The sequence below is a fragment of the Hippocampus guttulatus genome, chromosome 8, assembly GCF_054856545.1.
Source record: "Hippocampus guttulatus isolate MCC_2025c chromosome 8, RoL_Hgut_1.0, whole genome shotgun sequence".
In the NCBI taxonomy this organism is placed as follows: domain Eukaryota; kingdom Metazoa; phylum Chordata; class Actinopteri; order Syngnathiformes; family Syngnathidae; genus Hippocampus; species Hippocampus guttulatus.
The window spans coordinates 11,493,876-11,517,732 of record NC_141268.1 but is presented as its reverse complement, the minus strand read 5'-3'; the positions used below and the strand labels follow the sequence as shown (position 1 = coordinate 11,517,732).

At 43.1% G+C, this 23,857-nt stretch overlaps 3 protein-coding genes across 6 annotated transcripts in view; 1 reads left to right on the top strand and 2 right to left on the bottom strand.

Moving 5' to 3' along the window:
* iffo2b (intermediate filament family orphan 2b) overlaps positions 1–14,551 on the bottom strand; it is a 29,872-nt gene extending 15,321 nt beyond the window's left edge. The window contains exon 1 of one of the 3 annotated variants that reach the window (XM_086118906.1): positions 13,647–14,551. In XM_086118906.1, the coding sequence (XP_085975032.1) occupies positions 13,647–14,116 (470 nt within the window). In that variant the 5' untranslated portion in view covers positions 14,117–14,551. The remainder of the gene's footprint in view (positions 1–13,646) is intronic. The other 2 variants (XM_086118909.1, XM_086118908.1) reach the window with 2 other exon arrangements.
* Positions 3,733–18,793, top strand: mrto4 (MRT4 homolog, ribosome maturation factor). Of its 2 annotated transcripts, none has more exons than XM_086118911.1 (9): positions 3,733–3,750; positions 16,461–16,577; positions 16,762–16,820; positions 16,901–17,004; positions 17,170–17,251; positions 17,346–17,413; positions 17,617–17,768; positions 17,850–17,926; positions 18,369–18,793. In XM_086118911.1, exons 2-9 carry the CDS (start codon positions 16,550–16,552, stop codon positions 18,513–18,515), a joined length of 717 nt encoding a protein of 238 aa, XP_085975037.1. In that variant the 5' UTR covers positions 3,733–3,750; positions 16,461–16,549; the 3' UTR covers positions 18,516–18,793. The 2 variants fall into 2 exon arrangements, with proteins under 2 accessions (XP_085975037.1, XP_085975038.1); XM_086118912.1 differs by lacking the exon at positions 3,733–3,750 and adding an exon at positions 16,328–16,344.
* Positions 18,794–18,884: 91 nt separating this feature from the next.
* On the bottom strand, positions 18,885–22,248 carry akr7a3 (aldo-keto reductase family 7, member A3 (aflatoxin aldehyde reductase)). The gene is made up of 7 exons (XM_086118910.1): positions 21,910–22,248; positions 21,075–21,262; positions 20,881–20,985; positions 20,423–20,519; positions 20,151–20,250; positions 19,270–19,399; positions 18,885–19,189 (listed from the first exon to the last, which is right to left on the bottom strand). The coding sequence occupies exons 1-7, from the start codon at positions 22,199–22,201 to the stop codon at positions 19,028–19,030; spliced, it is 1,074 nt and encodes a 357-aa protein (XP_085975036.1). The 5' UTR covers positions 22,202–22,248; the 3' UTR covers positions 18,885–19,027.
* Positions 22,249–23,857: the final 1,609 nt, after the last annotated feature.

Here is a 23,857-nt window from a genome sequence, read left to right as displayed (position 1 = left end):
TAGCTGGATAGCTCAGTTGGTAAGGCATCGGTTTGGCATACGGGAGACGGTGGTTCGAATCCCGCTTGGGGCAAAACATGAGCACATAACACCATCCAGTGTGGGTCCTTGGGCAAGATCCTTCACGCTAATGCCTACCTCATACAATGAGGAGAGACAGTAAAATGAATGACATCGCCCGGCCAAACAAGGTCTGCGTCAGGTGCTGGGGAACCAGAGCACCTTGATGAAAAAATGGGCTACTGGAACAAAGCGGAGATGGGCGAGATGCGATAACATGGCTCTGTTGGAATGCTACTACTCAAGCAACCCTAGTCAGAGGGGTTACATGCAGAGAATGTGGGCTAAATGGTTACTTCGAAACCCACAGTCACGGTTGACCACGAAACAACTAGTAGCTCAGTGTTCCAACATCCACCAACGGCAACTGCTGTCACAACTTGAGATTGATGAGGTACAACGCAGGTTCCATGGTGAAGGGCCCCAGGCTGCCAGATCAGAGGAGGAGGTCATACCAGAGATTGGGAGGCAAGCCCCAATGAATGCAGATGAAGAGATTGGGAGGCCAGCCCCAATGAATGAAATGCTGAGCGAGGCAGCCACTGACCTGAAAGCTAAGATCATGGCGAGAATGAAAGCTGGGCAACCTAGAAACCGATTACAACGGCTATGTGAAGTACCACCTGAAAGTCTCATGGAAAGTGTGAATGCAGCACTGAGGGCGATCCCTACCGTAACGATCACGGAAACCAATGAGCTGATATACGCTTCAGCATCAGTGATCCTTGAGATGCTTGGCTATAAGAGCAACCATGGAAGCCATGAGATACGTTACCCACCATGGCTAAGATCAAGGCGGCTCGGAAAGATGTGAGTCAATTGACTGAGGCCCAGAGAGGTTTGATGAAAAGGCCGATACCTGAGAGGTACATCCAGATGACCATACCTGAAGCACTCGAAACTGCCAAACAAAGGCTCCAAGCCTTGTCCAGCCGCCTAAAGCGATACACGAAAGAGAATGAGGCCAGACGAATAAACAGGCTGTTCGCAACACAACCCGCGAAAGTGTACGCTCAGTGGCAGGGTCCTAACAACAGAGCTGACCCACCAAGACTGGAAACTGAAAGGTACTGGAAAGGCATATGGGAGAAGGAGGTTGCACATAACAGCAGTGCACAATGGCTGGTGACCCTGAGAGAGGAGCACAGCAGCCTCCCTGAACAGAACCCAGTTACCATAACAGTGGCAGACATACAGGAAAGAGTTTCAGATATGAAGAACTGGACAGCACCAGGCCCGGACATGGTCCACACCTACTGGCTAAAGAAACTCACAGCACTCCATGAGCGCCTAGCAGCACAAATGAACCAGCTGCTGAGGGATGGGACTCACCCAGGATGGCTAACCGAAGGGCGAACGATCCTGATCATGAAGGATCCCTCAAAGGGTGCAGTCCCATCCAACTATCGGCCAATAACCTGTCTCTCCACAACATGGAAGCTCATGTCAGGCATCATTGCGGCTAAGATAAGTGGACACATGGATCAATACATGAGCGAAGCACAGAAGGGCATTGGTAGAGATACCAGAGGAGCCAAACATCAGCTCCTGGTTGACAGAACAGTCGCACAAGACTGCAGGTCCCGACGTACCAACCTGTGCACAGCCTGGATTGATTACAAGAAAGCCTATGACTCGATGCCACATACATGGATCACTGAATGCTTGGACTTGTATAAGGTGAACAGGACCCTAAGAGCCTTCGTTGCGAACTCGATGAGGATGTGGAAAACCACACTTGAAGCCAATGGCAAGCCACTTACCCAAGTGTCCATCAAATGTGGCATATACCAAGGTGATGCACTCTCCCCACTGCTGTTCTGCATAGGACTGAACCCCCTAAGCCAAGTAATCACCAAGACAGGCTATGGATACCGCCTCAGAAATGGAGCTACAATCAGTCACCTCCTCTACATGGATGACATAAAGCTGTATGCTAAGAGCGAAAGGGACATAGACTCCCTGATCCACACAACCAGGATCTACAGCAGCGACATCGGGATGTCATTCGGGCTTGAGAAATGTAGTCGGATGGTGACTAAGAGAGGAAAGGTAGTCCACACTGAAGGGGTCTCACTCCCTGAAGGAACAATAGCAGACATTGAGGACAGCTACAAGTACCTCGGTATACCACAAGCCAATGGCAACCTCGAACTGGCAACAAGGAAAGCGGCTACGGCCAAATACCTCCAGCGAGTGAGGCAAGTCCTAAGAAGCCAGCTCAATGGCAAGAATAAGACCCGGGCAATAAACAGCTATGCCCTGCCAGTGATCAGATACCCTGCAGGAATAATAAGGTGGCCAAAGGAAGAGATTCAGACCACGGACGTTAAGACCCGAAAGCTCCTAACCATGCACGGAGGGTTCCATCCCAAATCCAGCACCCTGAGACTGTACGCAAGCCGAAAGGAAGGAGGCCGGGGACTAGTGAGTGTGAGAGCCACTGTCCAGGATGAAACATCCAAGTTCCATGAATACATCAAGGAGAAGGCTCCAACGGATGACGTACTCAGAGAATGCCTCAGACAATGGGGAACAGAAGATGAGGCGCTGGAAGAGGAACCATCATGGGAGGACAAGCCCCTACACGGGATGTACCACCGGACCATAACTGAAGTGGCCGATCTCAAGAAGTCCTATCAGTGGCTAGAGAGGGCTGGCCTGAAGGACAGCACAGAGGCACTCATCCTGGCTGCTCAAGAGCAGGCCCTGAGCACCAGAGCCATTGAGGCCCAGATATACCACACCAGACAAGACCCAAGGTGTAGGTTGTGCAAAGAGGCACCTGAGACGATCCAACACATAACTGCAGGGTGTAAGATGCTGGCAGGGAAAGCCTACATGGAACGCCATAACCAGGTGGCTGGCATAGTCTACCGAAACATCTGAGCGGGGTATGGACTGGAAACCCCAAGGTCAAAATGGGAAACACCTCCGAAGGTGGTGGAGAATGACAGAGCGAAGATCCTGTGGGACTTCCAGATCCAGACTGACAAGATGGTAATGGCGAACCAACCGGATATCGTGATCATAGATAAAGGGCAGAGGAAAGCCGTTGTAGTGGATGTAGCGGTCCCAACTGATGGAAACATCAGAAAGAAGGAACACGAGAAACTCGAGAAATACCAAGGGCTCAGAGAGGAGCTGGAGAGAGCCTGGAAGGTAAAGGTGACAGTCGTGCCTGTGGTGGTCGGAGCACTTGGGGCAGTGACCCCCAAACTTGATGAGTGGTTGCAACAGATTCCGGGAACAACATCAGACATCTCAGTCCAGAAATGTGCAGTGCTGGGAACAGCAAGGATACTGCGCAGAACCCTCAAGCTTCCTGGCCTCTGGTAGAGTACCCGAGCTGAATGAGGGACGGACACCACCCGAGGGGGGTGAGACGAGGAATTTTTTTTTTTTTAAAGAATTTATCATACACAGTCATAGTCATTAAACATAACATCTGTCCAGGGGGCGTAGCCAGAAATTTTCCAGTGGGTTGGCCAGGGGAAAAAACACCTTGTTAAAGGGTTGCCAGGGATGGCGTGTTGTCATTCTTTATCATAACAACGTGTGCATAACCTTGATTGTGCCGATCCAACTTACACATGCCCAATTCTTTTTTTGTTTTGTTTTTTGTCCCTCAGGGGATGCAGTCATTCCTAGCAAGTGAGAGCTTGAGTGGGTCAAAACATGTCCAACAAGGTGTGTGTGGGTAATTATCTCCAACACACCCTTTCAAACTGCGATTGAATCATCATCATCATTGCAGGGACATGAATACCACGCAGATGAACAAACTAATGATTTAATCATAGTCAACAGCTGAAAAGTAAAGTCAGTTACAGTTTGACTTTCAGCTGAGTCCTTGAAGTCAAACCATCATTTAAAAAGAACTTTTAAAACCTAGAAAGGGCCTTTATTTGTTTTTAAAGTCACCTAAAAATCACATTTCTCACACTTTGGAGTGCATAACGTACTTTGGTCATGCTACGACATGAAAGATCAGGTTTGGGGGAGGGCGTGTGGGGAGAACGGGAGGGTCCTTCCTTTCCCAGGAATTCACGATGTTCCTTCAAATTCAAAGCGCAAACAGGAAAAGGCCTGCGTGCATGTGCCGCATTCAGCGAGAGCGCATGAAAAGAAGATAAAGGTGTTCATGTCTTGAATACATTTCATGAGTGTGTAGGAGCAAATAACACAGTTACGACAAAAACATCTTTTGTGTGTGTATCTCTCTCACACACACACACACACACACACACACACACACACACCTGTGGATGACTTGACATGGCAACAGCAACTCCATTCAGGAGGTGTTTTCCTCTCATGACCGCAGTTATGTCACTCAATCACAAAGTACAGCCTGTCCCACTGAAGAGGACTAGGGGGTCACTCAATATCACTCTTATGTACTGGCCACATTATTAGGTACACCTCCACAGTCTAATTGTGTTTACCAACCTTTACTGAACCAAGGCAAGGCACATATTTTATTCCACGTGAGAAAAACCGGATGTTAATAGGTCACTTATGTACCTCCTACCATATAGAGGACAATCATTTCATTGTTCTGCTGTCACTGTACGTCACTGGCATAGATAGATGAACAAAATTAGATCATTTGTAGTCATTAAATAGTTTTCCCCAACAGATGCGATAAATTGGATAATTTCCTGCTGCACAGGGTGAGACCACTGTAAATTGCAACCACAATCATCCATCGGTGTCAATCAAAATTAAGCGTTCGTATTACGTTATCTGAGCGGCCTGTTATACGTTCCAGCTTAGCCGCAACTCCCATGATGAACAGTGTTGTCGAGAATGAATGGATGTATATCTGTAGGCGAACTCTATCCCGTGTTTTCCCCGAAAGTCAGTCGTGAACCACAAATTCCAAAACGTAACATTGAACCGACACGCCATGACCTGCCGGTTATTTCATTTTCAACTCAGGTTTTTGTCATCACATATGGAAATAATCATTATGACAACACAGGAGGTGAATGCACTTCATCCCACTCCGCATGAAGCTTTCTAAACACCCCCGAGGAGAAGAACATCTGCTGTAGTTTGGGGCATGTAAAGCCTTCGGAGACTTTCTCTCGCAGACACAATCTTGCAGTGACATTACACAGTTGCCAAACACAATCACGGCCGCGCCTTGCCCAGCAGCATCTCTCACAGAAAAAAACTGTTTTAGTATAATACAATCGTCCTGGAGACAAGCATGCAGCATCAGCACATGCAGCCGTTTACATGGGGATTTAAATCTGAATTAGGTCTGATTGAGGATTTCGGAGCTGGATTTAGCTGAAGTTGACAAGAAATTGAATTGCTCTGCATTAGCACCTCGCAAACAACTTATTTTTATGTGTGTCTCAGGAAAGTCTTTTCATAAGGCACAGATGGCATATTTCTTTTGTTTACAGCCATTTAATTGATGTCAAACAGTTTATACATGACAAAGATTACGACTTGTATACATAACTTTTTAATGGTCAAAAGCGTGCCAAAAAAACATATCAGAATCCCTAAACACTCCCAATGTCAGAGTGGAGACTGGAATGGCGGAGTCACATCTAATTTCAATTATTTTCAAACTACTTTTACACAAAATGAAATAACAGCACGTAATGGAGGGAGTAAAAATGTGTAATTCATCGAAGAGACTTTTTATGTGCTGTTGTTTCGGTTCGAAACAGAACTAGAATGGGCTCAGCAGTTAACTTTTGAAATGTCTCTGTGTGGAAAATAGAGTCGAGGAAGTGACTGCTTTATTTCCAATACCTCCCAGAAAACTTCGTTTGGACTCATCTAAGAGAGTGCTACTGTTTTGGTTAGCAACTGACTCTAAAAGGGATAAACTCTCATGGCCCTGCACGGGAAACTCATTTAGACTTTACTTCATCAGAGAGACTCATGATGCGTCTCCATAGGTTCTGCTGTTTTGATTAGCGAATAGGCTTCAAATTGGCTTTACGTGTATTTGTGAACTAATGCGCCTGTACTGAAAAGTGGACACCTTCATTCATCTATCAAACTTGGGGGCCGCTATGAAGAATATTTAAATGTTTATGCACAAACGAACTAGGGTGGCTGAGTTAAGACGATTAACGGCTCGGCATGTGGTCCCGTGCAGGTCAGTAGCGCAGACAGATAAGCCCATTTTGGAGGATTAACTTTTTCACATGTTCACGGGACGACAAGCGACTCAGACACCTGCGCCACACAGAGCAACATGGCCGAATACGATTGGACAATCCCAAACAAATTACAGTCTGTGACTCACACCCACAAAGCAGGCGATTGGCCCTCGCACCTATAGTCAACTAATGGAAAAACCGTGACTCATCGAGAAACAAGGTTTTGAGGCGAAACATGCACGACTGTATTATTTTTTTTTTATTAACCCTGGAGAACCCACGGGGTCAAATTTGGCCCCTATAAATTCTGCTACTCAAATGCTACCCTTAAATCCCAAAGGGTCAAATTTGGCCCTGATCCTAAAATAGGATTAAGGCATTGAATATTTGAAAAAACACATATTTTGGTGTTCAGTGAACATAAAGCAGTCATTTAATGTATAATTCATCATTTTCCAAAGAAGAAAAAGGTTCTTGGGTTCTCCAGGTTAAATTGTATTTTTTATTTTTTTTGCACCACAAGCAGCACCGCGAGATTCTCATGAAAGAAGCGGATCGCCGTCGTGAATATACTTTATATTACCAAGGGTGCTTTTGCATGTTGGAAACATGAAATTGCGCACCAGATTCAAGTCTGTCACTGTTCATTTGCATAATAAGAATTTTGTTTTTCTCGGCACAGCGGTGGATGGGGCTTGAGGCGCAATATGTTGCCTAATTGGAAGCAAGAGGAAGCGGTGCGTTTGTTCTCAATACAGCCACTACCGTTCCGCACACAATCACAGAAGCGTTTCCTTTGTCACCCCGCCCTCGTGAGCTGCGCCTCTCGACCTAGCTTGACGTTTGCTTCCATCATCTGACTGACTTGCTATTTTTTCGTGAATGGATGAGCTGGATGCAAAATTTCGATCGCAGAATTTGCCGCATAAAATGCACATAAGCTTTCGCACGTGCTGAGAATTAATTTCTGGATTTTAAGCGAATGGGACCCAAGTGGCTCCCATGTTTACAACCAAACTTAACCATATTAGCTAAGCTCGTGGTAAGAATTCACATGAGCATGCCCTAGCTTTGCACAGTAGTGACTTAATATTTTGCTATTATGTCTCATAATCTAAAAAAGAAATGCCGTGCACTTAAACAAAAGGGAAAAAAGGTGTACAACAGTGCAAGAAGAACCTGTTGATAAGAAAGGAAAGATGGCATTACTAGTTTGGCAATATTTGGAATTTTTAATAGGTTGAAATGAGTTTGAGAGTTATTTTTTTCTAATGCTGGCTCAATATTTCTATATAATATACTGTATAAGAATGACTGGACTTGGCAACAGGTTAGTTTCATGTTGCAACTGTTATGACAGCTTCGTGTTTAGTCTTGTTTCCATATTTACAAAATACGTTGCTCTAAACACATATTTCTATTTTGATTTTCATATACAGTATTCTTGATTTTCAGTGCGATTGTTGACAAAATACAATACTCTGTATTGACCATGTTTTCGTTTGTTTTTTTTTACTTTTTCATTATGAGTTAAATATATGCTACAGTGCAAATTAAAATGACCCAAATTCAACCTTATTTTTCCCCTCCGGGTCCTTTTTTAAAATTAATAATAATAATAACGATTCAATAATTTTCGAAAGACATGTGAACTGAATTATCATACATTTTTCAGCCATATTACCCAATCCTAACATACATCCAGCATATACTGTACTGTCGCTGAATGCAATTGTTTTCTTTTTTAACAAACAGAAGGTAGAAACAATAAAAGGTCTTTCTGAGGCCTGAGCTCAGCTTTGTACCAGGCAGGAAGTGCTCCAGGACCAGCCGGGACGGAGCTTGAAGCCTCCAATGCGAGGGGGAAAGGCTTAAGAGAAAATCCCTTTCCTGAATAGAACTGCCTGGATTATCGGCAGGGTGGCAGCAGGTTTAAATTCAGACCATTTTGCTGTGTAACCATACTCGGCTGGCAGTTTTCCCTCCCAAAAAGATGCTGAACGTTAAGTTAACCTCTCAAAAGAACAGGAAATTAGTTTCTTCACTCAATTCGCCGCTATTGATCAACACAAATAAACAGCTAAAATCAACCATATTCAATAATTCATGCAGGCAGAAAACAGCCAGGAGGCAAGCGGTGAGCAGACTCGAGTTCACGGCTCACTATTTCCTACCATCTCACTTTTTCAATACAGCAAGCTAAGCATTAGCCGTAGAAAGCAATGATGACTGTATTTAAAAAAGTATATCTGGTCAAAAACTGAGAATCTTTGCTTATCTCAGATTGTGAGTCCTGTCAAAGCAACTACGCAAAAAGAATGACTGCATATTGAAAATCACAGCCATTAGGCCACAGCGATATCAGCTAGGCTGTCCGTGTTAAAAGCAATGCCTGAGCAAGGAGTCTTGCTCAGGCATGACTAAAAATAGTCACGTCACGCAAAAAGAAATTGAAAGCCCTTGAAAATCCATAGACCACATCACATTAGTCCTGGAAAAACAAGCACAAAAAGCTTCAAGGTAGACATTATGCTTCAAACTTTCAACAGGTGAATGCACAGATTTGTTGCGCCACCTGTTTTTGCCTGTGACTATCCATCAATGGTGCAGATCAGGCGTGCCCAAGCTTTTTTGACCGTCAATCTACTTTTCATTTCAACCAATGTTCATCGACCCGCACGCATACGCACACGGGCTCATACGCGCGCACAAACGGCATGATGAGCAACAGCCATAACGGCCCCGGGCAATGAACGAAACAGAAAAATAGATTAAATCGTTTTTGAATTTGTGAAAAGGAAATCACTGCCTATCTTAGTTAGAAACCTGACCTGGAGACACTTTTGCAACATGCGCATATGTACGTGTACCATTTTAAAATGCTTCTCCTGGCACACCACAGGTTCCCATTCTTTGCCAGTGTCATTGTTAAATTGTCCATTAAACAAACTTTGAATGAGAATAATAAATCAATTTGTAATGAAGTGAAATTGGATCATACTTGATAATCCTTCCAGTGAGGAAATCAACCATCGGCGAAGTAAGGAGTTGCACTCTTGACTTTAGTGATGTGTTTTACGACATGGAGATAAACTTGAGTTGAAGAAACGGAAGTCCGTCTTACAGTGAGCGTCCCCCGATTCGATTTGTTGCTCTTGTATGTCATGTAAAAAGTCTTGCTTGGTGTCAAGACTCTTTCCAACGCACCCATACGCTGGCTGCCACTTAAACTCATTAACCGCAGAGTGTGACATTTCGCACCGATGTCAACAAACTGACATGGAACGCGCACATTGTCACACATTCTCCTGACACTTTTTTGCCACCCACCAGCATCTGCCTTGTTAGCTACGCTGTGTGACTTAGAAAGCCTGTCCTTGGGGCACTTTTAATTTGCGTTGTCATTTTTGGCTGCAGCTTTCTTGCATTAGCGCGTGAGCCGCTGTACATTGGGGGTTATAAATCTGCAGCTTTGTTGTCAGCCCTTGAAAAAAAATCATGTGGGTTACCAGCTACTGTGACAAAACACTTGTGGGAGGACACGGTATGATGCGGCAAAATGAAAAAGACGTCAACGTCCTGGCTGCTGAGCGTAATGTAAGCGATACAGTCAAATAAATAACAATTGCACCCACGGATGAATTTTATCAGGGAAATTCTGACTTATATTGCATGTAGCCAAACACATCATATCTAATGACCAGCTATAAAAAGACCAGACTCCCTGTTCTACTAAGCCACAGGTGTCAAAGTCAAGGCCCGAGGGCCAGATCTGGCCCGCCACATCATTTTATGTGGCCCGCGAAAGCAATTCAAACATGGCAAATTCCATGAAGCTTGCTAAAATATGAACCAAAATTTCAAATTCTCATATGTAATAAATGAGAGAGACATTGTAAGTATTGTTTTGTTGCCAAACACCCCATTACAATCACTTCAACAATAGTTCCATAAACTATTATTCTTGACTTCTTTATATGATTTCAATTATAATGGCCCTCCAAGGAAAATGGTACCTAAAATGTGGCCCGCAACGAAAATGACTTTGACGCCCCTGTACTAAGCTATCCCCTCCCCTATTTTTCGTATATTCGCCCACAACCATAAAATTAAACATACCGTGTTTCCTCATATCGCTGCATGGGCCGTTTGTTTACTTAACTGTAGAAGGGGGTTGGGGGGCGTTCAAACAGACTCAAGAGTTCACTTTTTACTCAACATTTGCATCAATGAACTGACATGATTTACAGTTACTACTTGGGTTTTTTTCCCAAAACGGAAAAAGGAGGCATCAACTTGATGCCACGTCTTTATTTATCTAAAGATGTGGTGCATATTTCAGGAAATGCAGTATTTCTTTTTCAGAAACACTTGTTTTTTTGTTGTTTTTTTTGGGAGTCTTTTCATTAGAGGTGAAGGGGTTTTTAACTCTCTCTTGGTAGGTGTTTCTGTTTTATTTTGCAACAGAGTTCAAACGAACTCAACACTTTATTGAATTGTCATAATTAAAGTTACAGCTGTTTTAAAGGGTTGAATGAGGCATCTATTTCAGGGAGGTGTTTATTCTGCGCTCTCTCTCACTCTCTCTCTCTCTCTCTCTCTCTCTCTCTCTCTCTCTCTCTCTCTCTCTCTCTCTCTCTCTCTCTCTCTCTGTAATCTCCATGCCATCCGATCAGGATGATGAAAACCCTGCTCTCAACAGGACATTCTAGATCAGGGATGGGCAACTGGCAGTCCACGACCTCACTCTGAGTGGCCCCTGAATTAATTTTCCCAAAAAGAAACACATATTTTTTTAATTTTACAAATCCAAAAGATTCTTCAGAAAACACTAATAGATATTCAATAGGGGGTTTCTATAACGTGGGGGAATGGGAGGGACGGGGAAAATCTCGGAATAAAACGGATTTTGCATGCGTACCTAATCTTGTGTCCAGTGAGTGTGCTTCACATTTTCAAGGCGACCATTAGTGCTGAAAAGTAAACAAGCTCATACGTCACTGCACAGATGCAGGACTGAAACAGTCCAGGAATGCAATCCATCCAGTGCCTAGTGTGCGTTGCACATATGCAAAGCTTTTATAAATCACCGGCATGGGGATGAGGCAACGGGTCCGAGCATCCCTTACAAAGCAAGCCCGCATGACGCAGGTTTTAGGGGAGGGGATGGTTTTGTGGTGAAGGAGGAAGGAATGGCTAAGGACAAAAATCTGGGAGAATAGGGGCCGCGACGGAATAGGAGGAGATGGGGGGGGGGGGGGTGTCTCTCAGGAGTATTGAAGGCTGAAACGTGACGGCAGTAAAGAAGATTTAGGCAAAGGGACAAAATGAGCAGTGACGTAATAAAGCAGAGAAGACGCATTGTTGACTCCTGGAAAAGGGGCAGGCTCTTGCTACTCAGTTCTATGGAATGAAAAACAAATCTAGTTGAGGGAGGCATTTCTTTTTGTCAATACAGTACATGGCACGTATATTTGAAGAGTGAACACTATTTGAGAAAATGCAACACTTCCATTGAAGAATTGGTTGGTTTTCTGTTATTTAAGCAGCTGAGAGACTATCTTACATACTTTGGTTGGTGCTGATGTTTTGGTTAGCATCAGGGTTCAAATGGCCTCTCACGTCCTTTTGTGAACAATAGCACCTGAGTTAATTGCTTTGCTCCCCCCCCCCACCCCCATGGTAAAAATGTAAGCGTCTATTTGAGAGAGTCATTTATTTTTCTTCACTAAAAACAGCACACAATATCTTAGAGAAACGGTGAGTGTATGAGGAAGTACGTTCCTTTCATTAAAGAATCATTTGGGGTTTTTTAATTAGGCATCTGAAAGAATGTTTAAGTGCTTAGATGTGTGCTGCCGTGTTGTTTTAACAATCGACTTGAAATGGGTTGCACAGTTCATGCTTTCATCTCCATCTATAAAATGAGATATGTTCTGTTACTTTTTCCTGGAGGAAAAACGTGAGACGCCTATTTGCGGGAGGTATTTAATTTCTTAAATTGATGCAGTGTATATTAGAAGGACAGTCTTCCATTGACTAGGTGGTTGGTTTTCTGTTTTTTTGTTTGTTTGATAAAGTCTACGCATCTATTTGAGGGAAGCGTTTATTTGACGAAAGAGGATGACCACAATTCACTTCAAATCATTTGTCCCAGCAGGCTCACATTTTTGGTCAGGAAACAGTATTCAACAATAAAAAAAAAGAAATTCGTGGAACTCAGGGAGTGGTCTGGACAGGATATTCAGTTTCCCATAAGGGGGGAGAAGGAGAGGGGGGCGCTTATGCTGACATTCTGTGTCAGTGAGTCAAAGTCTGACATGGGAAATCAGCATTGGTCATCACTGACCTCACAGCGTGTTCAAATGCCTCCCTATTTGAATCATGTCGGCAAACATGTACAGCACGGACCACTTTGGCCTGCTTCCCGGCAAGCCCGTGCCAAATGGGCCGCAGGTGACGCCCGCCTTAGGGTGAGCCCGGGACGCTCATTCCGAAAGGAAACTCTTCATAGGTGACGGAAAATGTGTCCATATTTAAGAGTCATCTCTCATTTTGACTTCAATGTACAGAGAAGACCCTAGTGTCCCTAATTACACTTTGCTGCCAATCACACCCTCTTCAGAATGGACAAAAATAACCTGCTCACCTCCATGGATGGATGGATGGATAATGGATAGAATGGGTATAAAGTCTACACACTCCTTGCGATATTAAAAAAAAAAAATTAGACCATAAAAAAAATTGAAAATTTCGCAACTCCTATAAAGAATGCACACCTTCTTATAACTGGAATCTAAATGTGTTCAGAATTCACTAATCACATGAGAACTCATATTCAATAGGAGTCAGCAGACATCTGCCACCATCTTAGTGATCCTTAATAAATCAAGTTCAGACGTTCTTTGTCGGCTTTTCCTGATATTTTATTTGCTTTCTATCAAAAGCCTCAGGGTTTTGTACGTACGCTGACTAGTATTAGGAACTGTTCATATGTTCTTACACCTTGACTACACTCCCAGTTCCACCTAATGAAACACGGCCCCAAAGCATGATGTGTTTGCAATAAACATACCTTTTGGCCAAAAAGTTTAACCTTGGTTTTATCGGATTATAACAAAATCTCCTTAGGAAAAACGTTTTTCCACATGAAACATATCATAGAAGCTGATAATACATTCTGTGGTATGCTTTGGATCCTAAGATGATACTCCTTGTTTTGAATGCGAGTATTTCCCGGAGGGGGGTGGATGCATCAATAAGGGAAGTCTTTATTCACCTTACGCACTAGGTGACTAACTGTTCCTCTCCACAGACAAATAACAGATGATGTGGTCTGCTTTGGATCATACGCTATCATCCCTTCCCGCAAATTAACAGATACAGATAACTCAAATAACGCACGATGGGGTATGCTTTGGATGTCAGAGCATCCGCTGGTGTGACACTCACCTCCTCTTATATTCGTCCCTCTCCCGCTTCACTTTAGCCAGCACATTGTAGATCGCCCTCAGCTCCGGCGTGATGGTGTCTATCTGCACGCCGACCCCGTCCGGGTGCGTCCACGACACGCCGGGCCCGCTCAGCGTCTCCAGGCGCTCCCCTTGCTTGCGCACATGGGTGAAGGACCAGATAGTGCCGGGCAGCCTGGACTCGCCCCCTCCGTCCGTCTGCACGGTCACGTCGCGGCCGTACAGCCCGCGGTAGTGCGGCCTCTGCAGGGCTTGCTGCAATTGGCTCTCCAGCAGCCGGTTCCGGCGCTCCAGTTCGTGGACCTTGGCTAGGAAGCAGCGGAAGCGAAGGTTGAGGGTCTTGAGGACGTGGATGTTGGAGCCCAGGTCATTCCGCAGGGCGTTGGTGCCCGCCGAGGGCGCGTTGCCGGCCGTGGCGGGTGCAGCATCGGGGAAGAATAGCGAGCTCATGTCGAGGAAAAAAAAAACGATAACAAAAAAGTCAAATCAAAGGCACCGATGGCATCATCATCATCACCATCCAGTGGAGGGTCAACACATTTGACGCAGACAAGCTCGACAACTCCCCGTCCTGCTCCTCCTGTTTGTACGAATAGTCGTCACACAACTACCGGCCACATTCTCCTCCTCTAAGCCGTCTGCCGTGCTCTAGAAGCGGTCGCCACGGCCCCGCTGAGGCCGGCTTACCCTCTCCTCTGAGCGGCGTGCAAAGATCATGTTGCACGCCGCTTGAAAAAAATATCTATATACAGTATTCACACACACGCACACATATCCAGGCCACGCCCCCTCCTTCTCCTCCTCCAGTCTCGGTTCACTTCCTGTCTGATGCCATGGGACATGCACAATATTGGATACACGTTCACCCTTATCGTTTTGCTAGTTTTAATTAATTTGAAATACAAATTAGTCGTTTGATAGTTTTAATTCATTTGAAATACAAATTGGGCGGTTTTTTTTCCTGTAGCTCTTTTTTTGTTAAATATTTTTACATTTAATAAACATTTTTGATCTTTTCATAAACTGCAAATTATAGTATTTAGCTAGCTTTTAGTTTGATGTAAAAGCAATTGTGATTCCATTATTTTGTATTTCTTTTTCAACATATTAATTTAGAACTAAGGTTCAAAACATCACTTGATTGTTTCCAGTCTTGCTCATTAAAGTGATGTTTGATATTATTTTTAGTTTATTTCAGATAAGAAAACCTTTATTTGTCTCACAATGAAGAAATTCCCAATTTACAGCAGCAACATTATGAAAGGGAGAAATAGAAGAACAAAACGTATACAGTATATGTATAAATTATAAAATAGAAATATAAGCATATTAAAAATGGGTGAGTGGGGTGAGTCCAGGTTTTCAGGTCTGTCCGTTCAATAGGACCTTCTCGAATATTGGGGCTGTCACTGGATGGGAGGGGCGCGTTACCTCAGGGAACTTTTTGATTTTGTTTTGCCATACTTCAATAATGTGTAGTTGCACACTCACTACAGTAGGTGGCAGTGACGGGCTCATCAAGTTGTTCAAGTTTTTATTTGTTTTAATATTCCAAATTTGTTGCGTTTTTTAACTTTAAATTTAACTTACAAATGTTCCATGTGTTAACCTGGAGCGATTTTCCAATTCCCTGTGCATTATAATTAAGGTCTGTATTGTATTTCTTTTTCTTTTTTTTTCTTTTTTAATTAATTTCAAACATTCTATTAAAAATATTTTAAAATAGAAAACAACATTTCTATGTTTACCACAGAGGATTTTTTCTGCTATTGACTGTCTAGACCAAATCCATCCATCCATCCATTTTCCGAACCGCTTGATCCTCACTAGGGTCGCGGGGGGTGCTGGAGCCTATCCCAGCCGTCTCCGGGCAGTAGGCGGGGGACACCCTGAATCAGTTGCCAGCCAATCGCAGGGCACACAGAGACGAACAACCATCCACGCCCACACTCACACCTAGGGACAATTTAGAGCGTCCAATCAGCCTGACATGCATGTTTTTTTTTGGAATGTGGGAGGAAACCGGAGCACCCGGAGAAAACCCACACAGGCCCGGGGAGAACATGCAAACTCCTCTAGACCAAATATTTTACCTTTTTGTTAAACTGCCTCAGACTAGGATTTTTGAAGGGAAGCACAATATTGTACGTTTCTTTTTTAAACACCCACATTTAACAATCATTTTTTAAAAAATTATCAGTTGAAAATATCACAGGACAGATATTTATTGCTAGCCTTTGTTTCGGAAGTCACAGTGCATTATAATAATTCAATACATTAAAATGGAAATACTATTTTAAAACACGTTCAGTACACTGTCCTACATGCATGCATGTGTGCACGTGTGTAGTCGAGCTCTCCCTGGCGCTTGAATTGAGTTAGTAAAAGTATTTATTTCCTTTTCGCTCAGGCAGATGGCGTCTGGCACGTCCATGCAAATCGAAGACATCCTGCAAATTATAAGGCGGTGGGCGGTGGTTACGTTTTCCGCACAAATAAGCGAAATGACGTTGGAGAATTTAAATCCCTGCGATTGGCTGGCAACTGATTCAGGGTGTCCCCCGCCTACTGCCCGGAGATGGCTGGGATAGGCTCCAGCACCCCCCGCGACCCTAGTGAGGATCAAGCGGTTCGGAAAATGGATGGATGGATGAATTTAAATCCTTGACATTAGCTGAGTAGGTTACAGAGTGACGTTGAATTTACGAGTCATTTTGAATTATCAAACACACACACACCAAATAGATATGAAATTGTACTGTACATTCAGATTTGAATAATTATGCTTTTTTAGATTTTGAATCAGGCACAAGTTGGGCAAGCCTCACTTGAGGGAAACATTCGGGGTCCTTTTACTTCACGTGCGCGTCGCGAGAAGCAACCATGCCTAAGTCGAAGAGGGACAAGAAAAGTAAGAAAAAGCAACGTTTGCCTTTAAATGTCTAAACTTGCCTCGCAATATTTGTTTGTAAGATGAGCCATTGAAGTGGCAAATATGAATACATGGGAATTTAGCATGCTAATGTTAGCTAGTGATGCAAGTATTGTTACTTTCTTCTGGTTCTCTCAATGGCATTCTCTTGCTTTTCCCACAGTTTCTTTGACGAAAACAGCCAAGAAGGGACTCGAGTCCAAACAGAAACTAATAGAGGAGGTAAATGTTTGCACGAGAATGTATACTGCACTATTTGTTCGCTGCAGTGTCTAAGTCACAGCGCTACGTTTGCCTTCTAGTTACGGAAATGTGTCGATACCTACAAATATTTGTTCATCTTCTCTGTGGCTAACATGAGGAATAATAAACTGAAAGACATCAGGACAGCCTGGAAACACAGCAGGTAATGTATTAAATCCAAAGGAAAAAAATGTAAACGAACAAACTGAATACTTTTATTTTTTTCAACGGTATACAGTATATTTGTCCATATTAAGACCAGAGTATTCCTGATCGTCTTAATTTATTAAATTCTTAAAGGTGACATTTTTTTCCTCTTGCCCCACAGATTTTATTTTGGAAAAAACAAAGTCATGATAATCGCTATTGGGAAAGCAGAAACCGACGAATATAGGGACAACTTATGCCAGGTAGGAATCAGCAGTCGAAATAATATATTAACATTTAAACTGTTGGTTGACAGTTCACAATCATTGTTGCATCCTTGTGTCATGTTCTTTGCAGGTCAGCAAGCATCTCCGAGGTGAGGTGGGAGTGCTTTTCACGAATAAAACTAAGGAGGAGGTGCAAGAGTAAGTAAGCACTCTGCCGGGTATTAATTTAGTGTTATTTTTAAACAAAAAAATCGCAAAGTATAATTGCTCCCCCTCCCCTCTACATAACTACCATAGTAAATAATGGGGACAACATATTTTAGAGTGAATAGTACTAATCAAGGATTAGTACAATTGAATGAAGTCAACTTCATTAAATGCAGATTTGTTTTTCCTTACAGGTATTTCAGTCATTACAGAGAGATGGATTATGCACGGTCAGGAAATCGGGCTCAGATGGATGTAACTCTGGACGAAGGTCCTTTGGAGCAGTTCACTCACTCCATGGAGCCTCAGCTGAGGCAGCTGGGCCTCCCTACTACGCTCAAGAAGGGTACGAATCTGAACATGGAACAAATAACACGGTCTGTTTGATTATGGCATGTTAAAAACTATATGCTTTTATTTTTTTAAGGTGTGGTCACACTATTAAAGGACTACACGGTCTGCAAAGCCGGTGATGTCCTCACCCCTGAACAGGCTCGTATTCTGGTAAGTTTATCAGAGAACATAGATTTTTATAGGAGACAAAAAATTATAATAATGTAATATATGTTAATATATTTGAGTAATGCTCATAAATGTATTTATCACTTGTAAATAATGGTTAAAATAGTAATATGTGGTACCCTGACTAACAAGTAACTTCAAGTTTTTCAAGATACAAGCAGTTGCTCGGTTGAATTATTGTCCTCAGTTGGGAGCAAAAAATTTGAGTTAGGAGCACCAGTTGGTGGCAGCAAACGTTGGAATTTCAATTGAGTGAATACTTTTGCAAGCCACTGTAAGTGCCTTACCCCTATTAGATGTGTGGTAGTTTTGACAGTTGGGTATATAATGTTATTGTTTTTACACAATTGTATTCTGGTGAGTTCATGGCAGGATTTCCATTTGTTTTTAGAAATGGAAAAAAAAGTGTTGTTTTTGTTCACAGAAATTGTTAGCTATCGAGATGGCAGAGTTCCGAGTGACGATCAAATGTATGTGGAGTTCTGAAACGGGCGCTTTTGAGATCCTGGAGGGCGAGGAAGAGCCTATGCAGGTCAACAAGGAGATTGAAGAGGAAGAGGATAACGAGTGAAATAAGACTGTGCAGGTTTTTGTTTGTTTCTTCATCTTGTTTTTAATTTTTAAACCTCACATCAGGATTTTGAAATCATCTGCAACACCCCCCCCCCCCCCCCCCCCCATCCCAAAATACATGGACTGACATCTTTCAAGTTGACTTTAGCTCTGGTCTGAAATATTGCTCAGTGAAAATCTGAAAATGAAATGTCATCCATTTTAGAAAAATAGACTGTGTGTGCTGTACAATTTATCTTACAACAAAATGAGAATTAAAGGGAGAAGGGAGTAAAATGTGTGTGCAAATTCAAATTAGGTTTGATCAAGGTAGGAGTTGGAACCTTTATGAAGTCCTCCAAAGGTCATTCCATATTTATCCCCTCCAAAATACTTTCAGGGAACAATAAATAGTCAGACATGCGCATCCACTTACAGAAGGTCAAAGTGAAACGCTTCTCGTGCATTTGAGGTCAATTTTCCAAATTTCACCCGAGAGCCCATCATCTCCAGCTTTTCATTCTGCGCCATCTATCGGAAATAGTTGGGACACTCGTGAGCCACCAGGTTCCAAGCGTCCCCGAAAGCCTTCACCACCCTCTCATCCAGAGGACCTTCCTCCGCGGCAGCCAGATTCTGTCTGAGCTGCTCCGCTGTGGACATGCCGATGATGACGCCGTCGCCGAGGTCCCCCTTCAAGCAAGCAAGACACGTTGGAACAACGCCATCGTCCGTTAGCTGTGGCCGTATTGATCCACGTGTGTCAGTGGCACCTTGAGCTGGGAGTGGTGGTAGATCCAGCGCATGGCGGCAGACAACAGAGTGGGCGGCGTCGGACCATATGCCACCTCCAAGGCCTTTTGGACCACTTCTAGGGCTTGGAAGTGACTCTGTTTCCAGTACCTACACAAAATAGAAAGTCACTTCATTCCTAATTTGAATCAAATATATAAAGTAGCAACAGTTAATTTTTTTGCCACAAGTGTGTATCTGTCTATCAAGAGAGAAAGAAACACACACTTGTGAATGATGGGTTTAAAAACACATTTATTCCAAATGCGATAATGTTGTTTTAAAAATTATTGTGACTTGGGTCGCCACGGGAAGTCAGTCACATGATTTACAGTTTTTTAACATGACCGTACTAACAAATTGAAGGAACAAAAGTGTAATCTTCACTAGTACTGGTAAATGGGAAAAAAAGTAAATTACAAATAATATTTTTGTGTTGCCACAAAATGTAAATAAAAATATGAATTCAGAAAATCACAAGAATATTCAAAAATTTTAACAATCCGGAAAATATAGAAAATTTATTAGATTAATAAAGAAAAATGATGCAAATAAAGGTCTCTTGAAACTAGTAAATTGTTAAAAACAACAGTAAAATATTTGAAAAATATAATGCTATAAATATAAACACTGGTGGTAAGACAAAACTACAAAAAAAGGCCCCCCCAATAAATGTCTTATCTCTACTAGATATGTGGTGCTCTGTGGTTGAGTAGATATTTTTCCTTGTTTTCCAAACAAAGATGCAACATCTCCCATACTGAACCCCCATATTTATATACTTTTGGGGTGGGGCAGTTTCAAATTAATGAAACAAGTTAATGTTTGGGAATGATGACATCCAAAAGTGCTTGAAATTTACCTGTCTCTGTACGCTGCAGCCCAATTGTTCCCAAAGAATCTTCCTGCAGGCTGAGATGTGTCTTTGTCTTCATAGTGATATTTGCCAGTTAAAAGGCCACCTAAGACAAGAGAATCCAAACTTTAGTTCCATTATGTGATTCCAAGTCATTTCAGAGATTTTGTTTTGATGGGTATAAAAGTGAGAGAATACGTAAAGTTAATTCATTTTTATTGGACCATAGATGTGAAAAGGTAATGCCAGACTCCATAAAAACATAAAAAGTAAAGCACCTGCGAGAGGGTTGTACGCGTAGAACTTCATCCCAAAGTACCTCAAGCAAGGCAGCAACTCCGTCTCAACTTGTCTGGTTGTAGCGTTGTACATCCCCTGTGACACACAGGCCACAGGTTATTTGAACCCTTTCATTGTTCAAATAACACAGCATGCTGACGTTTAGGAAATCTTTTAAGCCTTAATCTTTTTAGCCTCAGGTTAAAATAAACAATAAAAGGCCAGTGTAAAATATGTAACTTTATGACGATACAATGCCACAGGCTTGAATTGCGTAACTTAAGATAGCTCTTAAATTTGCCAGTACATCGAACCAGCCTCACAACTGCAGATTATGCGTAACCACAAAAAGCTTTTGCAAAAATGGGAGCAACAACAAAAAAAGGTTGCATTCAACACAGTCAAAAAGAAAAAAAAGCCTGCCTCCTCACCTAATCTACAAAACCAATTGAATTACCTGATACACTGTGGGAACAATCCAGTTATGCTGCCTGCACAGACACACGATTTCAGCCACTTCCCAGGATGCATAATTGGACAGTCCAAACTCCTTGAATTTCCCCTGTGAGAGACATTTTGGAAGGAATCGTGATAAGATGCACGCGGACCTGTCATAATGAGTCTGAACTGAATAAAAAGGTGTTCTCTTGCCTCTTTGTGGAGCTCGTCGCAAGCCCGGAGCGTGTCCGCGATTGGATTGAGGTGATCGGGGGCGTGCAGGTAGAAGAGGTCCACGCAATCGGTCCGCAGTCGCTTCAGAGAGGTCTCCAGTTGAGAGCGCACACTTTCCGGTTTCAACGTTTTGCCGTCCCACGGGTTTGCCTTGGTGGCAATGCTGACTGGATCCAGAGAAAGAAACGACACAAGTCAATCATTTCGTAACATTTCAGTCCTCCATTTTGTTTGTTTGAATGAGTAGTATTTTTCCAACAGAAATTCCCAGCAGTGTATTCAGTTTCTACAAATATCTACAGTACTGTATATGTTTAAATGACTACCTATTAGACTACTGTATATTAAGTATGCGCGTTTACGACGAAAGGGAAATGTTGCTCCCCCCCCCCCCCACCCCATTAGCTATCTCCAGTTGTATTTGACATTTTAGTCATACAGGCTCCCTGATATAAAGAAGCCTCCTCGCTCATCGGCATCGTCAAAGAGCTGAGAGAGCGAAAATTGCGACAGACAGGTTAGCGATCGTGGCACCTCCAAATCACAACTTCAAATAGAAGCGTAACGATTGTAAATTATTTGGCACTGGTCATGAATCAAGAGTGTCGTTCTCTGATGAGGAGTCACGCGCGTACCCAACAACTTTAGCCCGGACAAGCCCATAAATAACGATGCAAATGTAATTATTTTCCATTAGATACATCCAATGCATCAAGCAGATGAATCCCTCATTCTATGGCAATGCTTACATGGGCCATTCAACCAAATTGGTGCCATTTCCGTCCCCCTAAGCAATGACATGAAAATACATGACCTGTTTTGGGGAGGTTCATGCCCCCCATGATGGCCTCTGACTTTCCGTCCATGTACATATGTGCAGTGTCGAGCTGTTTGTGTCCGCGGTCCAGAAAGATCTTGGCCATCTCCAGACTCTGCTCGGCGTCCGCCCGACCTCCAAAGGCCATGGTGCCCAGCAAGGTAACCGGTCGCTTCGCAGACATGTTTCGCTTCGAAACACTTTTAAAGGAAAGCTTGCCGCACAGCGCGCTCGCTATAAAATGTGAATTGCCTGGCGAGAGGCGTCGCGCTGTTATTACGCATTGCATGGTACTAAAGTTCAAAGTTCGGGTGGGATCTCTCACGACGTTGGGAGGGCGCTGTTGGAATGGCTTTGACGTGAGTAACTCCGCCTCTTAGTGCAGACAGAAAGCTGTTATACCCCCAAAATCACTCTAGTGGGAGCCAAATATCTTTTAATTTAGCACAAGTTACCTGCCATGTTTCTCGGGATTCATGTGGGGAAAATCCATCCATTCATTTTCCGATCCGCTTTATCCTCACAAGGGTCGAGGGGGCTGCTAGAGCCTCTCCCAGCAGTCTTCAGGCAGTAGGCGGGGGACACCCTGAACCGGTTGCCAGCCAATCGCAGGGCACACAGAGACAAAAAAAACATCCGCACTCACACCGAGGGACAATTTAGAGTGTTACATCAGCCTGCTATACTTGTTTTTGGAATGTGGAAGGAAACCAGAGTGCCCGGGGAGAACATGCAAACTCCACACAGGGAGGCCAGAGCGACCCCACGACCTCTGCACTGTCAGATCGACGCTCTAACCACTGGGTCACCGGGGAAAGTCGCCCTTTAGAATCTATTATAATAATGAAAAATGATATAATTCTTCAAAAAGATGCAAATAAACATTCGATATGCGTTTTCCACGCAAAATCAGAGACAAAATGGGGATGGAATGGAGCTCCTCTTTCTGGTTCAGCAAAGTGTTTACCATTTTGTGCAAGGGTGTCTTGCTCCCTAAATGGTAGTTTATGTTAAAAGATGTCCCCGTATGGCTCTTTCATACACTGTTTGTTTTCTCCTAAACGTCGACATTCTGTGTTAAACGAATTTAATCAAGAAAGGGTTCAAATAAGCTAAGATCTGTGTCTCACAGGGGATGTACAATGCTCTAGCCAGACAAGTTGCGGCGGAGTTGCGACCATGCTTGAGGTACTTCGGGATGAAGTTCTACACACAGAACCCTCTCGCGGGTGCTTTATATTTTTTGTCTTTATGGAATCTGACATTACCTTTGCACATTTATGGTACGATCAAAATGTATTTACTTCACGTTACATGTCTGTAGTTTTTTGTTTTGTTTTTTACGGAGTCTGACATTGCATGAAAAAGTCGAAATACTCGATGACAGTCGGCCATTTTGATTTGAAGCAACCATATTGTGCAAAGTACAAATTGCTGACCTTTGATGAACAATTACGAGGTAAAATGCCCAATGAGCTCCAAGGAGAAGCAGGCATCCTTGCGGTCGGACCTAATTTTTCTTTGCAAATTGCCACATAACCGCCCCGCATGCACGTTACAGTCCTTTCGTTCGTATTTGGTAGTTCTCTAATGGAAACTCACCAACAGTTTTTTTGACAATCAGGGAAGCAGCGGACTGATCATTTCAATCTCAAGTGGGACTACCTGTGACTGTCGAAGCATTTGATCCAGCCTCCATACCATTTTCAAACACAAATAGAACTAAAAAAAAAACGCTCTATGACAAATTTCTACCATGGAGTGAAGCCACAATTACAGTAAGTACACTATTTCTATGAAAATCCAATCAAAGGAAAAAATATGGAGGAAACCAAGTGCTTTTAATTTGTACAAATAGCAGTCATTAGATATCTTGTGTCCTAATTTGAACGTCATGTAGCCGACGCCGCGTCCTCCTCCAAGGATCGTTCAGCAGTGACCTGCC

Bases quoted from the DNA above. Each gene is read 5' to 3' on its own strand.
- mrto4 (XM_086118911.1), top strand. From the start codon at position 16,550: ATGCCTAAGTCGAAGAGGGACAAGAAAA. The intron at 17,414-17,616 runs GTAAGTAAGCAC...TTTTCCTTACAG, and splicing joins ACTAAGGAGGAGGTGCAAGA to GTATTTCAGTCATTACAGAG. The intron at 17,927-18,368 runs GTAAGTTTATCA...TTTTGTTCACAG, and splicing joins CTGAACAGGCTCGTATTCTG to AAATTGTTAGCTATCGAGAT.
- akr7a3 (XM_086118910.1), bottom strand. From the start codon at position 22,201: ATGCAATGCGTAATAACAGCGCGACGCCTCTCGCCAGGCAATTCACAT. The intron at 20,520-20,880 runs GTAATTCAATTG...TGTGTGTCACAG, and splicing joins TTGTTCCCACAGTGTATCAG to GGGATGTACAACGCTACAAC. The intron at 20,251-20,422 runs GTGCTTTACTTT...CTCTTGTCTTAG, and splicing joins CGCGTACAACCCTCTCGCAG to GTGGCCTTTTAACTGGCAAA.